A 27,818-nucleotide genomic window follows, 5' to 3' on the forward strand; every position below is an offset into this window, starting at 1 on the left:
TCAGATCGAGGGGACTGGTTCAAAGCAAGCAGAGTTGAAGGTATGAAGTTCCTCGCAAGAGCTTTCATATTTTCACATTTCGATCCATCCGAAGAAAGCTGGAGTACCTGGAAAGGACCGTGCAGCCCATTTTCTACACTTACAACCCGAGACTTCAGTTATTTTATTCGGATTTTTGAAAATGCTTTACAACGAAGTAGGTGTATCTTCAGCTAAAAAGACTTGAGAGTTGCATAAAGGTTTATGTTTTTACTCATGTTGAGGTTGAAATATGTGCTCGTTCTTCAGAAGTCGCTCTAACTGGACCGCCCTGCATTTAGCTCCGTCCATCTTCTCATCCTCTCTGAGCAACTTCCCTATAAACCTTCTGGGAAAAAAAACACTCCCTCCCTCCCACCATCAGGTTTTCCACTCAGTGTAGACAATTGAGTTCAACTTAGTTTTCATCTGCAGAGCACCTTCTTCAACATGTAGCAAACTGCAAAGCATGATTTCCCACGGCGTTCTTTAAACAAGATTTCTCTTCTTTTTTGGAAATTTTTGGAATGAGCTACTAATCGTTTTCCTCTTGATGGATCTCCGGAGCTCTCGTTGCCTGGCCTGTAGTTTTAGATATCTTGGTTGATTTGAAGTTGTGACACACTCCTCCCAATTTTTAACAAAGCTCTGTGAAATGTCCAAAACTTAGAATACTGTAGAATTAGCGTTTCTATAAGCTGTAAGGTTTTCAAACAAGCCCCTGGAGCCCCTCACAGAATAGATGTTTGTATATACACTGGATGTTACACATAATTATATCAGAAGGAAGGAGGCTGAGTAGAAAATGTGAACTTTTGAGATTTTTAGTTGTAGAAAAAAATAAGAAGTCATTTATATGAATTGTGTACTACTATGGTTTATTATATAAAATCCCAACAAAATACGTCAGTTTGCAGAAAAAAGATAGACGTTTATTGTAAAGCCTGTAAAATGTCATCTAAATTAGCTATTTTTTTTGTTTATTATAATAAACCTAACATTATAGTCTGTGATAATAATTATCATTTGCTATCTATAAATATCTTGTTGCGTAGGGGTGTGCAATACTGCATAATTTGTATATGCACTATACAAAATATATATGATCTGATTTTAAGTAAATACAGGGTCAGTTTCTACAGCAATAAAAAAACTTATTAAGTACAACATATGGCAAACTTCTGACCTTTAGGCATTTTTGTGTTATTTTTTTCCTTTGAATTATTTTTGCTAAAACCAAGAACAAAATCTGGATAAACTTAATGTCTACAAAATACATTATTGACAAATGTACACGATGAAGAGAATCAATAGAAAAACTCAACAAATTGCGCATTGTTTTCTAAAATAAAAAAGTGTAGAAATAAATAAGTAAATAAAAACATTCGAGAGTAAATCAGTTGAGAAACTACAAAACAAAGGAAGTATCGTTCACGAGAGTGTCACCGCGATACTCATACCGACTTCGTATCAATATTATTGATATTTTTGTTTAGTTGTCACTATAGAGCAACATGAAAAAAATGTAACAGTGGCGGAGCCAGAGGGGGGGCTAGTGCCCCCCCTGTCATCTGATTGGCCCCCCCAGTGGCCCCCCCAGATGATTGACGTAACAGCACCAGGTTATTCCTGCACATTATTTGGAATCATAGTCAACCTAATATCTAAAGAAGAAAAACAATAGTAAATATATGAAAAGAAAATGTATAAAACTTTATATAAGTCCATGTGACATAAATAAATAGATTTTTATCAGGCGTGATACCAGCCTCCTTTGTCATAACAAGCTGATATTCTTCTCCTGGATGTTTCAGTTATGCTGCGCTGTGGTGCAACTCAAAGGCTAAAGCACTTCATACCTGGTGGTGATGGTAAAACACCAATAAGTTATTTATTGATCCTCCGCAAAAAAAGAGAACAAACCGAAGAGGGGCCGACAATGTTCTAGTTTGGAGCAGAGGTGGCGCTGGAGTTTTTTCGTTGTCCGTCAAAGAAAAAAATCATTTTATTTCCAATTTGTAGTCATCAAACGAAACATTTATTATTTCTCTGCGAGAACGTTTTTGAAATCAGGTAACATTTCACGAAATGACGTGATTAGAAGACGGCAGAACTCTGATCGTTTCCTGATCCCGCATCACTTCCTCCAGAAGCGGATCAGCTGCGCTAGACGCTCCAAAGTCTCTGGTCCGTTAAAGCGTCCAGATCAGAGATGATTCTCTGACAGATATTGTTCTTATAATGATTAATAATGAGCTCCACGATGTTCTCTGTCTGCGCACCAAGTGGACCAACTGTCAAGTGGTCAGCTGCGCTTGATCACATTCTGGACAGAAACCAGCGAACTGCTCTCTGTTTTTATCAAGATGAGGTGAGGAGGGAATCTGACATATTAACTCAGTTAAGTTTTTAGTGGTTTTCTTTTTAAAACATTAACGTAAGCAGTGTAACTATATATTGTATATTTTGCGTTTGTCGTCTCATGTGTGATTAATTGGTGCATTTATTGCCCAGCGCTCTGCGCTTGTTTCTGCCTAACGGATCTGCACTTTAATTTCTTTCCTCTCTCAACAGTCACCTGCTATTCCTCTACTTAAACTACAATAAGTAGATCACATTCTCTTTAGCTTTTCTCTGTGTGCTCCAAACTCATTAAATGTAAACTCATTAGAAGCCCGAACCTCCATCAAGCAAATAATTCTGGTCCGACCCGAACTATTGTTACCTGTCAAATTACCTGTCCAAACAGAGCTTCCTAACCAAGGTGTCCATAACTCTTCAACACGCTGTCAGCTCCTGGTCAGAAAGACGCATTTAGTTCAGTGTCCATGAGATGATATTCAGAAAGGATCTTTTATTTGATTGATTTTAGTTTCCTCTGCGATGAACTCTTTGCATAAAAGTCTATCTATACTAACATGTCAAATGACAGAGGGGCTTAAAAAATAACCAAATATTCAGTTTGGTTATTTTTTTAAATTGAATATATATATATATATATATATATATATATATATATATATATATATATATATATATATATATATATATATATATATATATATATATATATGTGTGTGTGTGTGTGTGTGTGTGTGTGTGTGTGTGTGTGTGTGCGCACACATTTTAAATTTTGCCCCCCCAGACGTAGTCCTGGCCCCCCCTTGCCCCCCCCCCCTTGACCCCCCCCCCCCAACTTTAAAAGTCTAGCTCCGCCACTGACTTTTAATGAATCTAATTAGAGGGAAGGGATATTATGAATAAACTTCACTTGAGTGAGGACACACAGGGAGCCTAGTAGTAAGTATTCACGTAATAATGATGTAAGATCATTCATCCTTTCCATCACTGCTGCTCCCTCCAGACACACTGATGCTGCCCCACTCGCTTCGTGTGCACCACAGCAGACAGGTTGTCTGCAACAGGGGGGGCTGCGTGGGGGGGGTGGGGTGCTGCAGCTGCTGTCCCACTCGGCGCTGCGGAGCCTGTGTTAACTCATCGTCTGGGTCCGACTGGGAAGATTTAAAAAGAGAAAGAAAGAAAGAAAAAAAGGGGGGTGGGGGGGCAGACTTGTTAACACCTGAGAGGATCGAGCAAAGGTAAGACACAGCGCAGAGATGAAGCCCCGTCTTCTGGGCGGCGGCAGGACAACCAGGAGACTTTTGTCGGCTTGCCTCATCTCGGCGTGCCAAGCCCTGCACAGCTGCGGGGGAGTCAAGTGCGTGGACGGCCACCAGTGCTGCCTGCTGCCCGTCCCCGGGAACGGCAGCTCCGGCTCCGCGGAGAGCTGCTGCAAGCTCCCCATCCACGTCTTCTTCGACAACGTCGGCTGGTTCACGCGGAAGCTGTCGGGCATCTTAATCCTGCTGCTGCTCTTCGCCATGGGCTACTTCATCCAGAGGATCATCTGCCCGCGGCCCCGCCACCGGCACCAGAACCAGGAGCACGGCGAGGAGCCCTCCCTCTTCCACGGACCCACGTCGGCGTCCCAGGATCTCCTCCTGGAGCCCTACCCGGAGTGCCCCCTGGGGGACTTCGCCTCCCCGAACCTGCCGGCCTACGACGAGGTCAAGTACCTGCCCACGTACGAGGAGAGCATGCAGGAGATGCACCCGGACCGGGACCGGGACCGGGACCGCTCCGACGATGACCTGTTGTCCGGAGCGGAACCGGCGGCGGCGTCCGGGCAGCAGGGGCGGGATCTTCTGGGGGTGAGCCCCGCAAGGACAGCTCGGAACTCGGTGTGAAAGGAGAAGCAGGGACCGGACAATGAACTGCCTGATAGTATTACTAATTTATTATTATATTATCATCATCCTCATCATCGTGAGGGGGTGGGAGAGGGTGAAGGAGGTTTCGCAGAGATACAAACTCAAGTGCAATTATAATCCTGATTGTAAAGAATAAAGAAGGAGCCTGAGAATGTAAACGTGTTTTGGAAGATAATACGTGTCTGCTCGGCTTTTTGTATGCAAATGCCGCCTCGGCAGAGGGGATTAGAGAGACTGCAGGAGGCGATGCTCATTGTGTTGATGGGACAGCTAATTTGGCTGCGGGACAATCACATTAAGTTTTCGCGGCACCATGAAGACATTGGTTTCTTCTCGAAAATGTGACCTTTTATTTCTATACATTCTGAATATTTAGTGTGTGTTTTTTTTTGTTTTTTTGGTTTTTTTGGGGGGGGGGGGCTGCAACCAAATGGAAAAACAGCTTCTCCTCAAAGTTGAATGTGGACGGACTGAAGTGAGGGATTCATCTGCATCTGGGATTCTTCCAGTTAAATGATATCTTATCAGCATGAAGGCAATATTCCGTTCATATTCTCATGGTAGCCCATAGATAAGCGCTTTATGGGTAATCTGAACCGTGTTTCATGCGTCTGTTGACAGATAAGCCGCCACAGTATATAAATAAAAAGCTCAAATCCAGCAGCATTTTGTAGCCTGGAGTTGCATGAATTCAGGGGGGGGACGGCAGATGTTGCAGCATGCCGATAGGTGCATGTTGGCAGGAAATGTGGAAATGGGGTTGCAAGAAATGTTGCAGTCAGATCTAGGGAGCATTTTAATAAGTTAGAATCTTGTGTAAAAGTTCATTTCAGTCATTCAAATAGGTCCCAATTATGTGTTAAATAGATTCATTACATACAGTATATTTCACGTAATCTTCATTGCTATGAGTTAAAATATCCAAAGCTTAAAGTTGAGTTTCTGAGAAAATAAAAAAAAAAGGTGTTTTAACACATTTTATTATAAAATTTGACAAAGACGCGTCTCCTCAAGGAGGGTTAGACTCAAAAGGTTATTGTTGATGAAGTCGCCTGCTCACAGATTGTTTTGTCCTGTTTTATAAGCAGAAAGTTAAGTGGAAGAAAAAGCTGTGGTAGCAAAAGGTGCACATGCAAAAGGTCGTGAAGCAGCGCCCACTTTGGAGCCGGGTGGAGAGTTGAAAGTTGTGGACAGCAGGCGGAGACGTCTAGGACAGACGCTACCACTGTGTCCTTAACCAGAGGAAACATCACACTCCAGTTAAAGAAAAATTTACAAGGACATTTCAGACTTTATGCTTCCTTCTGCTGACCAGATTTAAAGAGATCCTGATTTCATTTTCCTGGCACGGCTTGGCGCCGGCACACGCCGCCAAAGGTACCGAAAGCTGGTTCAGTGACCACGGTGTTCCTGTTCTTGATTGGCCAGCAAACTCTCCCGACCTTTAACCCCATAGAGGATCTACGGACAGTTGTCAAGAGGTAAATAAGAGACAAAGGAACCGTGACGCTTCAACTGGGCCGCAGACTGATCACCTCCATGTCACGCTGCACTGACGCAGTAATTCAAACAAGTATTGAGTGCAGGATGTTTTACATGGGCATCATTTTCAGTTGCAACCTGAAAATATGAATCAGTCTTAAACATCTAAACTTTCCAAAAGAGCAGAATATTTTATGAGCTGTAAACCTCAAACATCTAAATGACAATAAATTCCACCTTGAGATATATCTTTTGGTTCTAAATCTCTAAACTATGACTTTACCCATTTAAATTTTATTCCTGGTGTAAAAAAAAAAACAGAGTTTTTGTTCCTTCTAGATCATTTATAAATCCAATGTATGTTTCCTGTAGAACTGCTGCATCACACCCTGCTTCCATCGCAAATTATTACCAGTCAGAAACTTGGCTGTCACATGATTGCTAAAGTTTTAGGTTTTGGCATGTAAACACAATAATACCATTAAAAAATATGTTTTTAATCTTCCCCCCCCCCCCCCCCACCTTTAGTGCGATAGATATTCGGTACAATCCAGCTAAGAAACACATTTATTAGTGGGACGTTTGGCGCTGCAGTGCTGTATTGAATGATGAAGAGGAAGGAAAAGGGGTGGAGATGCAGCAAATGCCCCGGCATTCTCTCTTCCTTGGTTGAAATCCATCAACATGTGACTATTTGCCCTCTGTGACACAGAAAAGCTCCACCAAGCACATCTCTTGCCCCACAGCTCTCTTCAGGCAATCGCTCTCGTTTTCTGTCAGGTTTGGGTCTGAACTCGTTCCAGAACCTTCATTTTCTCCCAGCGAATAATCACTTCTACTGACAGTTAAAATGTGCACTTGCACTCACAAGTGCCGCCGAAAACGCAAAGCCCTCTTCACCGTCGACTTTCTAGCAGAAAACCGGTCAAAATGTAACGGCTGTCGAGAATTTCATCTCAACAAATCCCACAATTCCAAGCAAAGAAAAGCATCTCCGGATCATGATGCTACCGCCGCCGCGTTTCACTGTGGTTATGCTGTTCTTGTCATGATGATGTATGAGCCACACACAATGTTTCAGGACGCTTCTGCTTTGAATGTTTCCTTTGGAAACGAAAGGCTTTTGGTTTTGAGCCCTACTTCAAACTAAGAACACAGGACAATGTTTTCACAATTAGATCTCAGCCAGTTCCAAAAAGTCTTGCAGCTTTTTCAGTGTTGCTGTCGGCCTCTAGCATCCCTTCTCTACCCGCTTGTCTTTTTGTAATATCACTATTGTTGCATATTTTCTCTTATTACTAATGACTGTTTTTACTGTAATGAAACATTTTTATTATGCCCTTCCTCTGACTGATACGCTTGGACAGTAGGACCGTTTTGATCCCTTGGCGCCTCTCTGCAAACTTCGGCTTTTGGCTGAAGGACTCAAACGGATGAATGTCAGAAAACGTTTATTTCTGGTTAAATCAATTAATTATTACAACTTTTAGGCGTGTAACCATAAACACTGAATGTAAAAACTGAACCAAAATGTGATGAGTGTGTATCAAAGTGTCTGCGCATCTACGCAGCTTTCCTCTTTGCTTAACAGTTTCCCATCTAACAGAGAGTTGCTTGTTTGACGTACACAGAATGACATTTTCACATTAAAATTGAAAATATATTGGGGAGGAAAAAAAGTTATTTAGGCCTCAGTTTTACAAAAACATCGCAATTTCACAGGGTTGTGTAAACTTTCGGCATGCACCGTGTAATGAGCCCTATTTTATCAGGACAACCCAAATCGTTTCCATCACTGGGAAGAAGTAGGAAAATGTCTTTGCTCAGCAGTCGGATAGAGAGGAGATGCTTGGGTAAGCGAAAACAGTTTGAGTCCAGACCGCATAGAGGAACTCGGCTCCGGAAAATCCGGTCAATATTTGAGATGACACAAGTCAAATACTTTGAAAACTAACTTATCGAGTTGTGAAATTGCATGAAACTAAACAGATGCAATTAGTTTACATGAATTTCAACAGAATTGTCCTGAAGATGATGATGATGATCATCATCATCATTTGCTTCATCTTCACTCTCCGTCTTGGTTTCAGGGGTCATCAGGGTCAAACTCTGGCTTAGAGACATATACGGTTGAATTGCTTACACACTGAAAGCTTCAGAAACATTTAATTGTGAAAAAGATAACTTAAAAAAATAAAAATCCTCCACTGGATAGTGGAATATGAAGCTTCATGGATACCAACCAGGTATCAGGGGCTTTGAAACACTTTCTGTTTGAAGAAGAGGAACTAGAACATGAGTTTTCTTTTCCGTTTCTTTTTAAGCAAAAGAGGAATGTATTCTAAACAATGTTTTCATTTCTATTACGGTGAAAAACACAAGCTGTCGTGAGAATCATATTATTTTGCAGATGAGGTCAGCATGCCCACGGCAGCCATCTTGTTTGTTTGACGAGCGTGTTTTACTTCTAAGTATTTGGTCTTTGAATTCAGGTCAACTCATACAAGAGATGGTTGAAATAAAAGCCTTTTTTTATTTTTAAAGATATTTTTGTCATTTGTAATTCCTTTGTAAGAAAAGAAAGCAAGGGGGGAAAAAAATTATGAAAATTGGAAATTGAATTTAGTATTAAAAAAAAATCTGACATTTTATGTTTAAGCCATAATTTCCCAGTCTTAAAGAACATTTCATTTGAGGTATTTCTGACTTTAATGGCCTAATACTCAGCCAGGTTTACACCAGCAAACTGCTGACACCCGCAAAAAGAAAAGTGTAGCATCTCTGCAACGGGCGAAAGGACATTTATCCAAATGTGGTAAATGCTTTCATTCCAGTCTGTGTGTAGATTTGACACTGTGGTATAAAAGAAAACCCACAATACAGTCAAACATGAAGACGTTAAAAATACAATCTGTCAAATGCGTTCTGAGAAGTACATTTATGCCTGTGTGATATATTTCGTAGATATTTTCAGGCATCTCTTTCTGCGAGCCTGACAAAGCAAACGTGGAGTTTCTCTGACCGACTCTGCGGAAACTAAGAGGCTGGAGTGATTGCCGTTCGCTTCTGTAACCCAACACTGCGATGGCCGAGCTGATAGTGATCACTGATGGCTTTCCTTCTCCGGCTCGGAGGATGCTGACATTTAAAAGCATTAAAACCGAGCAGCGAAAGCCGACTGCAGGGTTACAGGAGGCGGGATACGTGAACGCAACTCAACTCCGTCTGGGCCAAAGTGAGTCAGCTCCTGTTTCTAGGATGTTTTTATGATAAAGATGCTTCATCTTTCCCCAGAACAAAAAACAACAACGCGGTTGTTTTTCAGTTTTCCTCGAAGGCAGCTATCACCAATCAAAACAATCTGTAATATTTTTTGCAGAAGCAAATAGAACGAGAGAAAAACAAATAGATCTTATGGAACAGATGCAGTACACAAATCATGTTTTTTTTTAAGTCTGTGCCCATAATCCATTTACTCCATTGCTTACTGGACAAAAGAACAGAAAAGGTCAAATCAATGGAGCTTGTTCTCCTCATAAATTTTACATGAGATCCCAGCAGCATCTCTTGACTGAGTAGAGTGAGCACTAGTTTAAAAATGATCAAACTCACTTCACTCTTGTGAAGACGAGGCTCATCGTTCAGATCGTAGCGCAGAATTTGGTTCTAAATATTAAAAAAACTAAACATGCATACATATTTTTTGTAACAAATATTGGTTAGGGAAAATTAGCAATAATGATTTGTTGTCTGGCCATTCTCTGAACACTACTAAAGATATTCAAATCTTTAGTTATAAATCTTAATATAAATATCTTTAATAGCTTTATATTTAATATTTAATGTCAAAGCTTGCTCTGTAACTGTTTTATCTAGATCGATAGCTTTAAAACATCAGCAGACGGAAGTAGGTTACTGAGAGGCAGAGACAAGGCCCAAAGCTGGAGGCGTCTCGGATTTCTGAAAGGAGCCGTATGGCAAGCAGTCAGCTCACATAACGCCAGTGGAGGATGTATGGTAAGATTCACCATAGAAAATGATAACATAGTGTTTCTGTAAGTTACGGCAGATGAATCAAGACAAAAAAAATGTCTAGATATATGCGGAAAATTTTAAGAAACTCTAAATACTTTTAGAGCGAAATCTTAACTCACAACAGCTTGTATAATAATCATTTTGAATTCTAGACCTATTTGTCTTGAAAATATGGAATGGTTTCCAAAACTGCAGATTCTACAAAACACATTGGCAAATTTTTTTAAAAAAAATAGAATAAAATCAAACAAATAAGTAGCCCCACCTTAATGTAAAAAGAAAAAGGCAGAAAAATTTACCTTTATTTTCAGTCGGTATTTCAAAACCCCCCAAAAAACAGATGAGTAAAATGTTAAAATCAAATAGTTATGTGGCAAAACAAATTTAAAAAAAAGCATAAACTCCACAAGATCATGTTTTTCCATCACTTGACTGATTATTAGATTTCTGTCCTTTAAAAAAAACGGGGAAAAAAACCCAAAGTTTATTTTTCTATTCGTATCCAGATCGGACGAATGATCAGAGCTACCTTCAAGGTTTTCCCAGCGTTTCCAAGACTGTGTCAGTACCTTTAATTATATGCTTTCCCATAACATGACTACAACAATTTGGTTCTAATATTTTAAATACGATAAACCGGCTTCAGGAGCAAAATTATTTCAAAAGTTTTATTGGAAAGACTGAATTTAGTCCGACATCATGAGAAATGTGGTTTTGTCACAGCATGATGACAACTCAATAAAAGTTGGTGAAAAAAAAGAAAAAAAGAATCCAAAGTAAAAAATAAAAAATAAAAAAAAAAAGTAAGCCAGAGGTAAATGTGAATAAAAAAAATCTGGGTGTATTTAAGACTTTTTTTGGACTGCAAAAAAACTCAAGTCTTGTCAAATAGAGAACACATTTCTTTTTCATAAATAAGTGTATTTGCTTTATTGAATCATATTCCATGTAGTGTTTAAAAAAGAAACAACAGCAACAGAGTTTTGGCTGTATAAACAGTAAAAATGTAGATGTACAAAAACACGTTTTGGAACATGAGCGTGTTCACTTTGACATGTCTGAACCCATCAGGTTAAATGAACAGATGAGCAGAGATAAAATCTGACGCATCGATCACCGAGAGCTGTTTTCCTTCCTGAACCCTGGACAGGCCTGCGACTGCAGCTGCCAATTCAAACATCAGCTAAATAAAAGCAGACCGTCTGAACCGCGCCAACTCATTCCCATCCACCCAAAGTGAGCCTAACGACGGAGCGCGGGCGGCATGAATTCACGTGACGTCTCTTTGTTTACAGCCGGTCGTGGGTGACAAACTGCCGGACGCTTAACTTTAGTGATGAATCTGAGTGAATGAGAAAATAGGTGTAAAAAATATACATTTATGAATTTTAAATATTGGTACTTGCAGTAGAATGCACCGTTTAAATTTCTGACAAAATCAACCCTTTTTATCTAATCAAACTCAGAGGGGAAAAATGAACAAGATAAAAAAAATATATATTTCTGAAATGATCTTTTTGACATTCATGACAATCCCTATAACATACCACAGAAGCTTTCACTTTTTCATTTAGTCAGAGTATCAATGAGGTTTTCTTTAGTAATTGATGACTTCCTGTTTCCCTGGGACATTAACACGATATAAATCCATTTGTTCCAGCCACTTGGAGCACACAGCGTTCCAGCAAAGCCGGTGTGTACCGACCACCAAAAGTCAGGAAATGGGTTAAAAGAAAAAAATATATTCACATAAGATTGCTCGTATTTACAGAAAGAACAATAACTGAAAACCTCAACAGCGACAAACAAAGCCGAATGAGAACCGAAGTTTAAAGCGTGGAATAAAACAGCTGCTGGAGAACAGTGCCAAGAAGTGACATGTTGGCGCCATTTACAACGGGTTGTGTGGAAGGCGGGTCACAAAAAAACGACGCCGTCAGATGGAGGCTGTACCTCATGTAACGATTTTGTGTCACTCAGATGTAGCAAAACAACCCAAGAGTCCTTATCATAAATGTCGAGACGCCACGCTGCCCCTCACAGAGGTGTGTGCAGCTTTCTCCCGCTCTTTAAACAACTCCATCTCAATCTTCGCCTGGATTCTTTCCCAGTCCACCTCGACCTGACGGAGAGCAAAGAAAGTTGGGTCAAATTGGAGAACATTAATTAATGAGGTTAGAAAGCAGAACATTTAGGAAACAGGCATTCAACTAAAAGTGATAATAAAACAAACTCTTTCTATTTTAAGATCGACTGGAAGCTACATAATTGATGCACCTACAGTATGTGCTGTGTGTTCATCAGGGATTTCAATAGTATGGAGGTTACAATTTCAAAACCTGAGATAAAGCTTCCACCAACAGGGTTCCCACAGGTTTTGTATTTCAAATTTACATATTTATGTCTGTCAGATTCATGACAGTGGACATTTATGCATAAAAAAAGTGTTCCCTTTTTGTCTTTTATTCTCTGTCGACCGTAAAACAACATTGTGACAAACAGCAATGGAAGCTTCAATTAGGTGAAATTACTAAACCAGGTCATGTAGGTGTTTACCTGTTAACTACTTAGTGAATTGAGGGAAATCCATTTTGCCTAAGCTATGCAAAAAAAGTTAATTATTCAAAAGGACACAGTTAGTAGAGTGCACTCTGTTCCAACTTCATAACCTGCAACTAAATCAGTTTATTCAGCACCACAGAACACACCCCTTCGGAGTACTGCAGGAATCTCTTGTTGGTCTCCTTCCTGCCAAACGTCTGCAGGAACTTCCCCCTGAAAGCCAGCACGGTGTCCACATGGGTTTTGTGTTTGACCGCCAGCTCGAGAGCCCTGAACCAGACAAAGAACCAGGAGACAAGCTTAACACTAACTTTGAAAACAAACCCCAGGTCAAATTTGTGTCGTTTTCATACGACTTCCTTAAAAAATATAATAGATTTAAGGACAAATGTCACATTTTAGAGTCTTTAATTCGGACGGATCATTGCTGTCCACAGGACGTGCGGATTTCTTGATTGAACAGGGGTTCTGTGTGCTATCAGTGTGTAATTGGAAATAATAATAATAATAATAATAATAATAATAATAATAATAATAATAATAGAACATACAATCAAGCTCAAAATTATTCACACCCCTTTCTAGGCTTGTCACAATAACAGATTTTGCTGAAAGATAAATTCTCCCAGTAATTTTTGTGATAAATGATAATGAAAACTGCAAAGGTAAAGAGGTAAAAACGCTATAATGATAATGCTCTTTAATATACACATTAAAAACTTGAGAATCTACCTGTTCCAGTTGAAAAGGTCAATATTCATTTGTATAGCCTGATAGATGAGACCAGCTTGGAGGAGAGTTGTTTCAGCTTCCTGGACGTGACCACTGAACATCAGCATGTGGGCCAGCGATGACTCCTTAGACGGCTGCTCTTTAATAAAGTTGATGTACTGCACTCTTGGTAACTTAAAAAAACAAAAACAAAAAACAGATGCAATATAGTCACTGAAATGCCTCACCTCTCTGACTTGCGTGTTTTGTTACAGTCATTTTAGGTGAAAACCGTCTCAGTTTTCAGTTTTACACTCCTGATCAAAACCTAAGACCAGGAAAAAAACGTACAGGCATCTGCATTTAATGCGGCTAAATCAAATACGATTTCTAAGTTAATGTTCAAAATACAAGAAGAAGAAACAGGAACAAGAGGAAACGAGTGTCTCGTTTACTGAAAATGACATTTAAACTGTTCAGAAGCTCTGAACTAATCACTCTAACAGAAGTAAAACATGATCAGTAGTGATTAGTCCCACAGCTCTCACATCTCTTCAAAATTTGTTTAGAAATGAATAAAAATATACTTTATTGTCCCACAGTGGGGAAAGTCAGGCGTCACAGCAGCAAGAAAAAGGTAAAAACAAAAACAGATTTATGCAAAGTTTTGACATTTTTTACGGATTTGAACAGCTGATGAACTAAATGCAGTTTTAATTTGTCGGATTCCTCTTTTGCTGAGGTTCTTACCTCCCCAATAGCAGCATAGGCCATCTCTGCCGTGTTCAGGTCTCTGCTTGCCATCGCCATGCCGGCGAGACACGCCCACAAAGACTGGTCCTGCAGGTGGAAGAGGGGAAACAGATCGTCCTTTAACGTCCTTTAGCTTTAATGTCCCGATGGAGCAAAAATATTATTTAACTTTTATTTTAGGAGGAAGTTAAAAAGATAAAATCTCTGTTTCAAGGGCGGAGAGGACCCAATATAAATTCATGAGGAGAAATAGAGATTTGTGAGAAGCTGCTCACTGTATATTTGGAGAAAAATAAAAGATGTAAGTTGATGAAAAGACTGTTTATGTGCAGAGAAATATAAAACATTATGAATTTACACAATGTAAAAAAAAAACCAATAGAGGTTGAAAAATTCAAAACTCGCTGTGAACTACCTGAAGAAATTAAAGCTGAAGCCTCCAGATGGCTGCTTCATTCTTTAAATAATCACTCCTGGAAACCCGAAGAAAATGCAATTTCACAATAAATAATAATGAGTCAAAAACGGGGTCAAAATTTCTAAATAGCTCATTTCAACTTTTTTTCTACATTTCTTTTAATTGCCTTTTTCTTCCTGACATCATAGCCAGAAGAGGAAGCACCATTACAGCGCAAAACTTTTTTATATTTGTATTTTCGAATTGAATCCAGTCAGATCTAATTAACTATATAAAAAAAAAAAAAATTCCCTTCTCACCCTCCGCGGGTGGTCTGTTTCATCCTCTGAGCTCGGGTCCTCTACCAGAGGCCTGGGAGCTTGAGGGTTCTGCGCAGTATCTTGGCTGTGCCTAGAACTGCACATTTCTGGACTGAGATGTCTGATGTTGTTCCTGGGATCTGTTTGAGCCACTGCTCCAGTTTGGGGGTGACTGCCCCGAGGGCCCCGATGACTACAGGCACCACTGTGGTCTTCACCTTCCAGGTCTTTTCCAGTTCCTCCCTGAGGCCCTGGTATTTCTCCAATTTCTCATGCTCCTTTTTCCTGATGTTGTAATCACTTGGTATTGCTACATCCACCACAACGGCTTTCCTCTGTTCTTTATCCACCACCACAATGTCCGGTTGGTTCGCCATTACCATCTTGTCTGTCTGGATCTGGAAGTCCCACAGGATCTTAGCTCGGTCATTCTCCACCACTTTTGGGGGTGTTCCCCACTTTGATCTTGGGGCTTCCAGTCCATATTCTGCACAGATGTTCCTGTACACTATGCCCGCCACTTGGTTATGTCGTTCCATGTACGCTTTCCCTGCCAGCATCTTGCACCCTGCTATTATGTGCTGGACTGTCTCAGGGCCTCCTTGCACAACCTACACCTTGGGTCTTGTCTGGTGTGGTAGATCTGAGCCTCTATTGCTCTGGTGTTTAGGGCCTGTTCCTGGGCGGCCAGGATGAGAGCCTCTGTGCTGTCCTTCAGTCCAGCTTTCTCCAGCCATTGGTAGGTTTTCCTGACATCAGCCACTTCAGTTATTTGTCGGTGGTACATCCCATGTAGGGGCTTGTCCTCCCATGATGGTACTTCCAGCACCTTGTCTTCTGTTCCCCATTGCCTGAGACATTCGCTGAGCACATCGTCTGTTGAGGCTTTGTCCTTGATGTATTTATGGATCTTGGATGTTTCATCCTGGACAGTGGCTCTCACACTCACTAGTCCTCTGCCTCCTTCCTTACGGCTCGTGTACAGTCTCAGGGTGCTGGATTTGGGGTGGAATCCTCCATGCATGGTTAGTAGCTTCCTAGTCTTAACATCCGTGGCCTTCATCTCTTCCATTGGCCAGCTAATTATTCCGGCAGGGTATCTGATTACTGGTAAGGCATAGCTGTTTATTGCACGGATCTTGTTCTTGCCATTGAGCTGGCTTCTCAGGACTTGCCTTATTCGTTGGAGGTATTTGGCTGTGGCTCCTTTCCTTGTGACCTCATCGAGGTTGCCATTTGCTTGTGGTATTCCCAGGTACTTGTAGCTGTGCTCTATGTCTGCTATTGTTCCTTCTGGGAGTGAGACCCCTTCTGTGTGGGCGACCTTCCCTCTCTTTGTAACCATCCGACCACACTTCTCTAGTCCGAATGACATCCCAATGTCAGTGCTGTAGATCCTGGTGGTGTGGATCAGTGAGTCGATATCTCGCTCGCTCTTGGCGTACAGCTTGATGTCATCCATGTAGAGGAGGTGACTGATCATAGCCCCATTCTTGAGTCGGTATCCGTAGCCAGTCTTGTTGATGATTTGGCTGAGAGGGTTCAGGCCTATGCAGAACAGCAGTGGGGACAGAGCATCTCCTTGGTATATGCCACATTTGATGGACACTTGTGCAAGTGGTTTGCAGTTGGCTTCAAGGGTGGTTTTCCACAGCCCCATCGAGTTTGCAATGAAGGCTCTTAGAGTCCTATTGATGTTGTACATCTCTAAGCATTCAATGATCCAAGTGTGTGGCATTGAGTCATAGGCTTTCTTGTAATCAATCCAAGCGGTACACAGGTTGGTGTGTCGGGTTTTGCAGTCTCGGGCAACTGTGTGGTCTACAAGGAGTTGGTGTTTGGCTCCTCTGCTATTTATGCCTATGCCCTTCTGTGCCTTGCTCATGTATTTATCCATGTGCCCGCTTATCTTAGCCGCTATGATGCCTGACATGAGCTTCCATGTTGTAGAGAGACAGGTTATTGGCCGATAGTTGGATGGGACTGAACCCTTCGAGGGTTCCTTCTGTATCAGGATTGTTCGCCCTACAGTTAACCATTCAGGGTGAGTCCCATTTTGTAGCAGCTGGTTCAGTTGAGCTGCCAGTCGCTCATGGAGGGCAGTGAGTTTCTTAAGCCAGTAGGCATGGATCATGTCAGGTCCTGGTGCTGTCCAGTTTTTCATACCCGAGACTCTGTCTTGGACATCTGCCACAGTGATGGTTACCGGGGCTTGTTCAGGGAGGTTGCTGTGGTCCTCTCGTAGAGAGGTTAGCCACTGTGCATTGCTGTTGTGGGACGCCTCCCTTTCCCATATGCCTTTCCAGTATTGTTCAGTCTCCAGCCTGGGTGGGTCTGCTCTGTTGTTATTACCCTGCCATTGAGAGTACACTTTAGCTGGTTGGGTGGCGAAGAGCCGGTTAATCCTCCTGGCTTCATTCTCTCTCGTGTATCTCTTTAGGCGGCTGGCCAAGGCTTGGAGCCTTTGTTTGGCAGTTTCGAGTGCTTCAGGTATGGGCATCTGGCTGTACTTCTTGGGTACTGATCTTTTCATTGCACCCCTTTGGAGCTCTGACAGTTGACTCACTTCCCTCCTTGTTGTCTTGATCTTAGCCTCTAACCGTCTTTTCCATGGTGGGTATTGGGTCTCATGGTTGCTCTTATAACCAAGCATCTCAAGGATCACTGATGCTGAGTTGTATATCAGCTCATTGGTTTCTGTTATGGTGTTGGTAGGGATCGTTCTCAATGCCGAATTCACATCTTCAATGAGACTTTCTGATGGTACTTCACTCAGCCGTTGTAATTGGCGTCGGGGTCGTCTGGTGTTCATTCGGGCCATGATTCTCTCTCTCAGGTCAGTTGCTGCCTCGTTCAGCTCAGATGGTTCGTTCATTACTGGGGCTACATACCCAGTCTCTGGGCGGGGAGTCGTAGTTGACTCCCTTCTGACCTGGCATCCTGGCTCCTTCCCGTAGCACTTGTGTCGTACCTCGTCAATCTCCAGTTGTGACAGCAGTTGCCGTTTGCGGATGTTGGAACACTGAGCTACTAGTTGTTTGGCAGTTAGTGTTGACTGGGGATGTCGAGCTAACCATTCCTCCCACAGTCTTTGCATGTAGCCCCTCTGACTAGGATTACTTGAGTAGTAGCATTCCAACAGATCCATGTTTTCATCTCTCGCCCATTTCCGTCTTGTTCCAGTAGCCCACTTTTCATCAGGGTGCTCTGGTCCCCCAGCACCTGACGCAGACCTTGTTTGACCGGGCGACGTCTGAGCCGGCATGTCATGCTTATTTGTGTCTCTCATGGTATGAGGTAGGCTATATAGCTCCAAGGGTCTTGCCTAAGGACCCACACTGACAGCTCAATGTCACCGTTGTAACTTTTTGCCCCAGCCCCCAGCCTGGCCTCGAACCCGGGTCTCCCGGGTGGAAGACTGGTGACTTACCTATTGAGCTATACAGTCAGCTATATATATATATATATATATATATATATATATATATATATATATATATATATATATATATATAATTTCAGAATTCCATGCTTCATAAAGTCATAAAATTGAGCATTGCAGAAAATCTTGAAAAACGACCCTACATGTAGCACAGACACTTGCTAATGTAAACAATTACATTTGCATTAATTAAAACTCCGGTTGAGCAGACCACACTTCGGAGCCGCCACCCTGCCTTTCCTCCTTTAATCCGTGTCCGTTACCATGACGAAGGCCTCTAACTGGAAACCACAGCAGTAAACAAATAACACAGACACAGGCACTGGGTGACGTCATAAACGTGACACGGCTTCGCGAGAAAGCACAATTTCAAGGAAGGCATTATTTTTTTGGGGGGGGGTAATTCCCCTGTCGAATCTGGGTAACATGATGTCATGGACTGTACGTCATGTTTGTATACGTTAGCTCCTATATGACGGACGTTTACTGACAACAACAACTGGGATTCTGGGAAAAGCCACGCTGCCACCAAGCGCTTACCAGAACTGGGGGAGGAGGAGGGGTCAGAGGAAAACCTCTTAAATCTGGTGAGTCTCTCTCTCTCTCTCTCTCCACCTCCTCTGCTGCACCCTTCGCTCGCTTATGCTTGTCCCTTTTTATGGCTGCGGTTACCGCATCATCTCCCCGGCAGAGCGCGGTTTTAGGTCCCCCCCTCCCTTTTTGTGTGCCCTAGGTCATACGGCTGGAGGGTCTTAAATTCATACAGCAAAGCGTGTATTTATGAGTGAAGTCTTGGGGGATTTGATCCGGTAAATGCTGTCACCAGGCTAATTGCGGGCTAATTCAACCCTGCTGTTCTGCTCTCGTAAACCTGTTCACTACCTTCCATCGCAGGCTTTGTCAAGCCGTTTTATACGCGCATGGCTTTGAGGAAAAAAAAAAAAAAAAAGAGTGTTTGCACCCTTTAGCTTTTTAGAATGTGACCTCAAGTTACATTCAAACACTTTAATGCATTTTATTGTGATTTTAAAACAAAATAGAGCACAATTGAAAAGTATGAAGAAAAAGAAGCACATTTTTAAAGAATAAATTAAACTTTTAAAAGTTTTTGGCTTGCATTTGTGTTCCACAGTTAAAACTATTCTGAACCGTGATTTGCTGCAATCGCAAAGGCTTTGCAAATCTGTGACCATCACTTCTGAACTCTTGTCGCAGTTTCTCAGCTCTATTTATGTCTGGAATTTAACAGGTCAATTTTAACAAATGAATATGCAATTTACTTATTGTTACCTTTCCCTACTCCTCAGCTTAGACAAAATGCTCCGTCTCAGAAGGTTTCCATTTTTAGCTCACGTCAACAATTGGTTAATCTGAATTTTACTTATGGGCAGGTAAATAAATAGCAGGTAAATCCTATATACGTCACACTGCCAGATTTCTTTTTTTTTTTTTTAAATAGCCAAGAAGTGGCTATTTTATTATCTCTCCTAAGAGGAGAAATAACAAAGCTGTCGGAAAAATGTCCATATTTATACAAGAAACAACCGATATCGGAGAAGCGTTAATATCTTACTTTGGCGAAGCGGCAGAGACGGAGTGCGTCCTCCCAGCGTGCAGAGGCGCTGTACTCATGCAGGAGAGTTGAATAAAGTGGGACGTTGCTGTACACCAACGAGCCGTCTCCTTGGCGCAGCGTCACCTTGGTGCCAACGTAGCTCAGGATGTGAGGTGCGTGGCTGAACTCGCTTCGCATAGATATAAACACAAACATACCAGGTAAAATCAGAACAAACAAACATTGTATCTTCATATTTTGTTATGTGTAACTCAGGTTTGTAAAATACTGAGAGAGGGAATGGAAAAAGGTGCTCATGTGGAAAATATAAAGGGTTTAGCAACATACAGGGTTCATCTTTCAGCAAAAAAATTACCTTACAGGCAAAGTTGGAATGGTTTGGATCATAGCATATTCATGATTGATGTTTGTCGACACCGTCTGTTCACTTTGACTGAACTTGAATGATTTGGCAAAAACAAACGGGGTCAAAATGTCAGTAGAGGTGTTCAAGGCAGGTAGAGATGGTTCCACAAAGCGTGGACTTTATGACTGAATACAATCAGATGGGCTCTTTAAATTAGACAGCAGGCGGCCATCTTGTCTAACAAGCTTATTTTACAGCTTCTATCTATTTGTGATGTTGAATTCCAGCTAACTCCATAATGGGCTATTAGGATTTAAACATTTTTTATGACAAGAAGAACGTCGTAATATTACAAGAATACAGTCGTAGTGACTCGAGAATGAAGTTGTACGACATTAAAGTTAAAGTAGCAGTAGTAAAGTAGTATTTTTCTATTTGGAAGAAATCTGGTAAACCATTCATTCTAACCAACTTCATTTTGGTAAATCGCATAACGTCTCAATAAAATAAAGATGTCCTGAAGACTATGACTGCGCTGTACATTTTATATAAAACTGCAAACCACCTTTTATATCCATCACGCTTTTCTTCCAGACTGCTTGAAAAACATTAAATATTTTCTGCTCGCTCTGCGGTTTCGGTGCAGACCGCAGAGATGATCGAGCAGCGTGATGTCGGCGCAGGCGCCCGAGAAGCCGCCTACGTCAAATCAGTTATCGTTGCCGAGTCAGAAGTTTGCTTTGGAGAGAAGATGGCCTCCACCTGCCTCTCGGCTGACATCTATTTGTCCCTGAAGATTAGCGCGGAAAATGTGCAAAAGCGGTTTAAGAGACATCGCTCGGACTGCCTGAGCCCCTCCTGTGCTCAGGACTTTTCAGCAGGAAGATTTGCACACAGCAACTGCTGCTCATAAAAAACAAAAGGTAATAAGGTCATAAGGTGTGCTGCAACCCAGGGAATAGGCTAGAAATAAGATGAGTTTTACATCTTGTGAATTACTTTACTATAGGGCTGCAGATAACAATTATTTTAGTAATCGATTAATCCATAGATTATACCGACGATTAATCGATTAATCTGATTTATTATACGGACTATTCATTTAACCACTTAAGTCTTTTTATGTAACTTTTGAAATCAGTTAAAATATGCAAGTAAACAAGTAACTCAATTAATTTTTTAATAACAAAATAGACATTTTATTGCCTAAAATGCAGTATCATAGTCTTCCTTTGGTGAATCTGAACTGAGTGAAGCTGAAACTACACCACTTGAGTAGTTCTGGCTAAAAATAGACAAAGCTTTTTCATGTTAAATGCAAAATGTATATAATTTTTGCACAAATTTAGCTACTGCTCTGAATATGTTGTTTTTTCACTAAATGACCTTTTTTGAGTCTGTACCCTCCATTTAACAATTAATCGTTTACTACATTAGTTGACAATTATTTCAATAACCGATTAATCGCGATCAATCCGATTAATCGTTTCAGCCCTACTTTACAGATCTCAAAAACTTCCCAGTTGAGAACTGTCAGGTGACTGAGTTTGGGCGTTTGGTTCCCCATAGTGTCTGCAATACAATCTGTGAAAGACTTACCTGCCATCCTTTGTGTAAATGGTTCTTGGAAGCAGTTCCTTGTCAGCGAAGACGACGCTGGGATAGTACCACACCGTAAACTGAATATCCTGGATTCCACATAAGATGTTGGCGGTGTCGTTCCATGCCATGCTGTGAACCATGCTGCCTGCAAGACAGTTCGCATGCAAACACTTCTGTCTTCAGCAGTTGTCTAAGGAGAGGTAGGAGTTCCTGGTAGCTTTTCTCTCACCGATTTTGCAGATTTTGGGCTCCTTCCCTAAATGATGCACCGAGGTCAAGTACAGGTCATGGTTCTTGTCAATCAGAGAGATTTTCCTTTCTGATGACGGGCCACACTGGTCTAAAGCTACCTCCAGCACCTCCAGCTGCACAAAAACAGACACAAAAGAAGAAATGCATAAGAGAGAGGTAAAAGACTCCCTACTGTGACCACTTGTATATACAAAACAAAGAGAAGACGGTTTTAACCTCCCAGCCTAAATGCTTAAGAGGTCCAGTAGCAAAATTTCATTTTTTTCCCCTCTTAATTCTTGTTTTGGGATTTTGGCTTTAAAATCTCTGTATTTGGAAGTGTCTTTGACTCATCTTCCAAACATGAGTTCATTTATGTTTCAATGCAGAAATTCACTTCTGTCATAAACCTTTCATATAAATAAACCAGCCAAAGGTTTGGGCACACCAAGCCCATTGATTCTGAAAGAGTAATGAAGTGTGCCCACAATTTTGACAGGTACAAATAAACTATACTACCTCCCAAGTTCATATGCGTAATATGGGTAAAAAAAAGAAAATGGAACATTGCATATAAAGTCACATAAAAAGGATGTTGGGATTTTCCTTTACAATTTCTTTTAGTGGTTTCCTCCACTAAAAGAAATTGTAAATTGTAAAAATTCATAATACTGAATTTCACGAGCCACATTCCTTTATAGTGCAGCATATTACTATAAAAACCTTCCAAGTGTGGATACGAGAGTAAGAATTTGAATGTTCGCCTCTCAGGTTCTGCTTTTCATATTTCCCATTAGACACTTGAATTTCAGGAAGACTGCCATTTTTCAAGATGGCCTCCGTTTTTGAGCCTTTTAAGCGAACGATTGTCATAAAACGTTATGCATTTTCATGTCTTGGATGAACTTTGTCACATTATATGTTTTCTACAAGTCATCCTACTCGTAAAACGCTAAAGAAATACCATGCAGCACAAGTAAGGACTTTGCTGTTCACGAGTCTCACACCATTCATCAACTGGAAGAAAATGACAATGACACAGAAAGAGACAGTCATCTTCGTGGTTAGCGTTAGCTTCCGCTAATTTATTTCTGTGTAGCATTAGCATTTTCAAGGCAGATGGTGAAATTTTATTTTCAAATTAAACCATCTTCTAATGTTTTGCACTCTCAACTTCAGATTTACACAGAACACAACATCCTGACGCAAACACTGAAAAACTTTATCTATATGAAAATAATTTCAAAACGCAACTGGTAACCAAAGGAAGACAGTAAAATGGGATTAATGTGTGTTCTTCAGCTTCAGCTAGAACTCACAGAGTATATAAACCGATTCAATCATTTTACTTTATAATTATTTATTCTTGTTTTCAACACCTTCCAAAGGCCTGGAAGTACAACTCTGAAAATAAAGAGGTACATTTTCCAAGATCTCATAAGCTTTGATTTGTCCTGAGACAAGGTTTAATAGAAATCATATAAATAATAACAATAGCAGGACAACTGCATTGTGCAGATATGCTTACTCTGTCAAATGTATTAATTTGATGCACATATGCGCCTTTTATGGGGCATCCGAGCTGCTCTGGGAAGTCAAAGTTTCCAAGTCCAAGTCAGACAAATACACCACAATGTGGTGAAAACGTATTTTCCCCCTTTTAGATGTTTTCTGTTTTGCTTTTTCTGATGCATTCAGCTATTTTAATCGGTAACATGTAATCTATTTTATGTTAAGTTATATAGATAGCTAAAAAAATACTTAATGAAGGTTTTGAAGTGGCCTACTCAAAGGCTGGGCTTGAACCTGACTAAGAGAATGTGGCCTGACTTTAAACATGACATCTATTTAAATAAAAAACAAACAAACAGTTGATTTGGAAAATGTTCTCTGATTAAAAAGACAGAAAAAGAATAGCCCACCTTGTGAGTCAATGGCTTCCCATCACTGAGGGGTTTTCCGGTCATGGCATCAAAGAAAAGGATGACTGATGATGAAAAAGAGAGAGAGAGCAAGAGAGAGAGAGAGAGAGAGAGAGAGAGAAATAGAAATGTCAAACTAAGTGTAGGACTTTTAAAAGGGCTGTTTTGGAAGATGTCCCCGAACCTTTCTCATCGCTCTTGTCTCGGATAGCGATTGTGTCGTTGCTAAGCGAGACAGCCTGGTCACTTAGAACGTCGGCTCTCATACCCAGAAACTTCGGCGACGATGTTAATCGACCCTCATAAGAGAAAGTATACAATCCGGATCCGTCCACGAGCAGAAAATGTCTGGGAAAGGAAGTGCAGGAGATCAGAGGCGCAGTGCGTAACGTTTTCCTGTTATTTCACAGGGAGGAATGAAATGGACAAGTTGTTAAGACGGTGGAGCAGTAAGAGATAATTAACTGACACATTCAGATAATTTAAAAATGTACTGCGTAATAGTAACAGCGCTAACTTACTCAACACGATGCATCGGATTCAACTGCGATTACAAAATAGTCAGTAATCTATTTAGCTCCGTGCTAAGTGTCGGAGATAGCACTGGGGGGATTGCATAAGAGCTACTCCATATTAATCTAATTTCCCCCAGTGGTTTCACTCTCAGCCTTATTGTATGACAGGGGTAAAGTCAGAGCACACCCTGTCTATGTGTAAATGTGTGTGTGTGTATAGCTGCTGGCTGATGAGCAGCCAGTGGAGAGTAATGAAGCATTAGGGGAGCAGACAGGCGATCCAGCGGATTGTTCTGTCTCTTGTTGTGCAGCTCATGGAGTTGAAAGGCTCACTTTTCCGCCTGCAGGATGAGGCTGACCGTTCCCTCCTTCAGATCAAAGATGAGTGGAGTATTCCAGTTCCTGGAGCTGGCACAAAAACAAAACAAAACAAAAAAAAACCTCATGACAATCCAAAGTGAGAGAAGTAAGAAAAACATGTCATTCGATGACGTGAAGAGTAACTCTGGGAAAATAACAATGTGAAGAAGAAAGGTTCTTCAAATTCACCAGGAGAGTAAAATTATCCGCATTAAATGATCATTACAAAAGAACATCTTGAGGAGACATTTGAGGAAGCACAGCTAAGCCAGTGTTTTCTGTACTTATGAATACAACATGAAGCAACAATTCATCAACCAGACAATATCTGAATTTCTTTTCACACAGCATTTTTGCAACGTAAAGTTTATGACAGGATTAAAAACTGATCTCCCCTATATCTGCCAAAAACTAAACAAGACGCTTAAAAACAAATGTCCAAAGAGATTAATCTGCACCAAAACACATTTAAATCTGTCAAATGTAATTCAGGAGGATGGTTATGGAAGAAACACTATTATTTTCTGGCCCTAAGGAATGAAAAGTAAAAGTATGAATAAAAATAAAGATAAAGTCAAATGATAAAAGAACAAAAATGAATAAAATAACTAATTATTAAGCAGATAAAACAAAACAATACCACAACACACCACACTCGGTGTAAAAGCAAAATTCAGAAAGTAGGTAAAATTATAGAACTTGAAGAAAGAAAGTAGAACCTGCATTGGGCATCTAGCACAAATAAACTAGGATTTTTTTTGTCACTTATTAATTGAATTCAACACAATAAAGTCTACAGAATATAATATTATAAGGTAATATAGTATAATTAATAAAACATAATATATTATTAAAAAGAATAAATTATTTAATAAATAAGTGAATAAGAATAAGCGCAAAAGCAAACGATTATAAAAATAAAATCTGATATTTATGGAAAGAAAGCTAAAAAAAAAAATTGGAAAAGAAAAATAATTAACATTTCCAAATTCCATATAAAAGATATTTTTTCTTTCTTTTTTTTAATGAAGAGGATTTTAGTGTTTACATGTTTTAGTTCAGACTGCTTGGGGTTATGCAGATGTAGTACCAGAGCTGAAGGCTCTGAAGGGCCCATTAAACAGCCACATAAATTCACTGTAATAAATAAAATTATGATTCCAAGCAGTATTACAGAACCCAAGCTATGAAATATTAAAAAGACATAACAGTTTTATTGTCTTTTAATTCTGAACAAGACTGCGTTAGCTGTTATTTCTTTCTTTCAATTTTAATTTTGTATTTCATAGATTCTTTTTATTTCCTTGCGTGTCAAAGACAGTTCGTACTGTCAAAACATACGAGTCCTCAGGATCTGACAGCACTAATGGCACATGAGGAAAACAAAGCAGGAGGAATCCACTGACTTGTAGACGTAGCACTGGAGGGAAGTGGCCACCACCAGGTGGTCGAACGCCAGAGAGGCTTTGATGATGCGATCTCTGAACTCCAACACGTCTACCGCATCGTTCTGTACGTTCCTCACCTGAGGAGAACAGAGAGAAAAGGCAAAGGGGGGAAACACTTTGACTTATCAGAAATAAATGGCGAGCATAAACTTTTCATCACAAGGAAAATATTTACCAATTTAACCTTAAACCGTGTTAGACTAACAGAAAACTGCACAGAAGCATTCAAAGGTCAGAGGAAGAAAACTACCCTCTTTTTTTTCCACCTGCATCGATAAATACGTCTTTCCAGTTCCGAGTGAATGAATGAAAGAGCCTTTTCCAGCACCAGGTGAAAGGTGGGGCTATTTTTACAGCTTTATAAATCTTCCTCCTCTGCTCCCTGCAGCTATCCAAATTTACATGCAACACAACCAGGAATAAATACCGTTTGACCACAAGGTGGTAAATTTAGCTGGCTGATTCACAAACCACTGGCAGATGTGCACTATTAAAAACGAACTGAGAGGATAAGAGTGTGTGTGTGTGTGTGTGTGTGTGTGTGTGTGTGTGTGTGTGTGTGTGTGTGTGTGTGTGTGTGGATTGTGGGTGGGGGGCTAGAAAAGTGCCAACAAGGCTGAAAATAAATGGCTGATGACCCTACTTTGTTTGGTTTTCACAAACTGCACTTGGTAGAGGCAGAAGAGTGTCTGTCTGTTTCCTTGTTTCTGTAGGTGTGCATGTCTCAAAGTGTAAAAGTGGGTGTGTATATGTACACTTGGGCGTGTTAACTGCGTGTAAACGCTGCCTTGTGGTTAAGAGCAAGTTTAAACTGTAGGAAGCAAGGTGGCGAGCCACACAGACTGACCATTGTCACTGCAGGATTGGTGTATATCTTTGTAACATGCAGAAGTGCATTTTGTAAATCAGGTATGCCGGAAAGCGTTTTAGAAAACGATGACTCTTTCTACCTGCATGGTCCTTCTTTTGGTAAGAGTTATGCTAAAGTTCTTCCACTCCCAGTGCTGCTCCACCACGTGGGCAAAGATGACATGTCCGTTTCCGCAGGCCCCGGCCAGCTGGGTGCCGTCCGCAGACCAGGCCAGGTTGAACACGCTGCCCGTGTTGGGTTTCTCCAGCGCGTAGGACCACTGCAGGGAGAGGAGCAGAGCGGAGAAAAATAGGCCAATAGGTTCGATGGAGGTGCTGGTTACTTTGCCCCTTTAGATGTTTTTGTACCTTTGTTGTCTTAGTCATTTGATACCTGTTTTTTTCTTTCATGTAAGAAATAAAGCAGCCTGACATGAAACGATTCTAAGCAACTACACTGTAAAACCATAGCTGCTCTGATTTTAGACTTCCTCTTCATCACTGGCTGTTAAAACTTCCCACTGGACTTCAAGCAACTTGGATCGTGTGCCTCACCGCTCTTCCTCTGGAACCTTAGTTTCCAAACGACATGCAAAAAGTCATATCCTCTTCTTACCTCAGGTGTAATAAGCTCGTTTCCGTTTCACAAGTGGCTCAACTCGAGGGATGCAACAGTTTATACTCTTGATGAATCTACATGTAGGGGCTGTTGAAGCACTGACTCCAGATGCAGTCCACACTCTGAGAAACTTCCATAAACTCTTCAATAGCCTTTGCTTCACATTCCATTAGCATCAGTTTCATAAATGGTGCCTCCTTTCCTAACTTAGACACACAGTGCCCTGATATTGAATATTTTAATGATATTCCTATTTACAGAAATCCAACAGTAAGAGCTTAAAACAATAATACCTACATGTAGGAGGATGGTTTGGTCAGGGGGCATATTCTCCCAAATTTCATTGGTAACACAATCAA

At 40.8% G+C, this 27,818-nt stretch overlaps 2 protein-coding genes across 2 annotated transcripts in view; one reads left to right on the forward strand and one right to left on the reverse strand.

Annotated features, from left to right (window-relative positions):
* The first annotated feature begins 3,402 nt into the window (after nt 1-3,402).
* c15h3orf80 (chromosome 15 C3orf80 homolog) lies at nt 3,403-6,019 on the forward strand. Its single transcript, XM_017308086.2, has one exon. It carries the CDS (start codon nt 3,636-3,638, stop codon nt 4,263-4,265), a length of 630 nt encoding a protein of 209 aa, XP_017163575.1. The 5' UTR covers nt 3,403-3,635; the 3' UTR covers nt 4,266-6,019.
* A 4,702-nt stretch (nt 6,020-10,721) lies between these two features.
* Nucleotides 10,722-27,818, reverse strand: part of ift80 (intraflagellar transport 80 homolog (Chlamydomonas)) — a 53,845-nt gene continuing 36,748 nt past the window's right edge. The window contains exons 10-21 of the mRNA XM_081614600.1: nt 26,942-27,121; nt 25,950-26,068; nt 24,517-24,591; nt 23,853-24,016; nt 23,669-23,733; nt 21,745-21,880; nt 21,513-21,660; nt 19,565-19,736; nt 13,830-13,919; nt 13,101-13,273; nt 12,515-12,638; nt 10,722-11,928 (exon numbers count right to left, since the gene is read on the reverse strand). Coding sequence (XP_081470726.1) covers nt 11,815-11,928; nt 12,515-12,638; nt 13,101-13,273; nt 13,830-13,919; nt 19,565-19,736; nt 21,513-21,660; nt 21,745-21,880; nt 23,669-23,733; nt 23,853-24,016; nt 24,517-24,591; nt 25,950-26,068; nt 26,942-27,121 — 1,560 coding nt within the window. The 3' untranslated portion in view covers nt 10,722-11,814. The remainder of the gene's footprint in view (nt 11,929-12,514; nt 12,639-13,100; nt 13,274-13,829; nt 13,920-19,564; nt 19,737-21,512; nt 21,661-21,744; nt 21,881-23,668; nt 23,734-23,852; nt 24,017-24,516; nt 24,592-25,949; nt 26,069-26,941; nt 27,122-27,818) is intronic.

This window comes from Poecilia reticulata, chromosome 13 (genome assembly GCF_904066995.2).
Source record: "Poecilia reticulata chromosome 13, P_reticulata-male-v2, whole genome shotgun sequence".
In the NCBI taxonomy this organism is placed as follows: domain Eukaryota; kingdom Metazoa; phylum Chordata; class Actinopteri; order Cyprinodontiformes; family Poeciliidae; genus Poecilia; species Poecilia reticulata.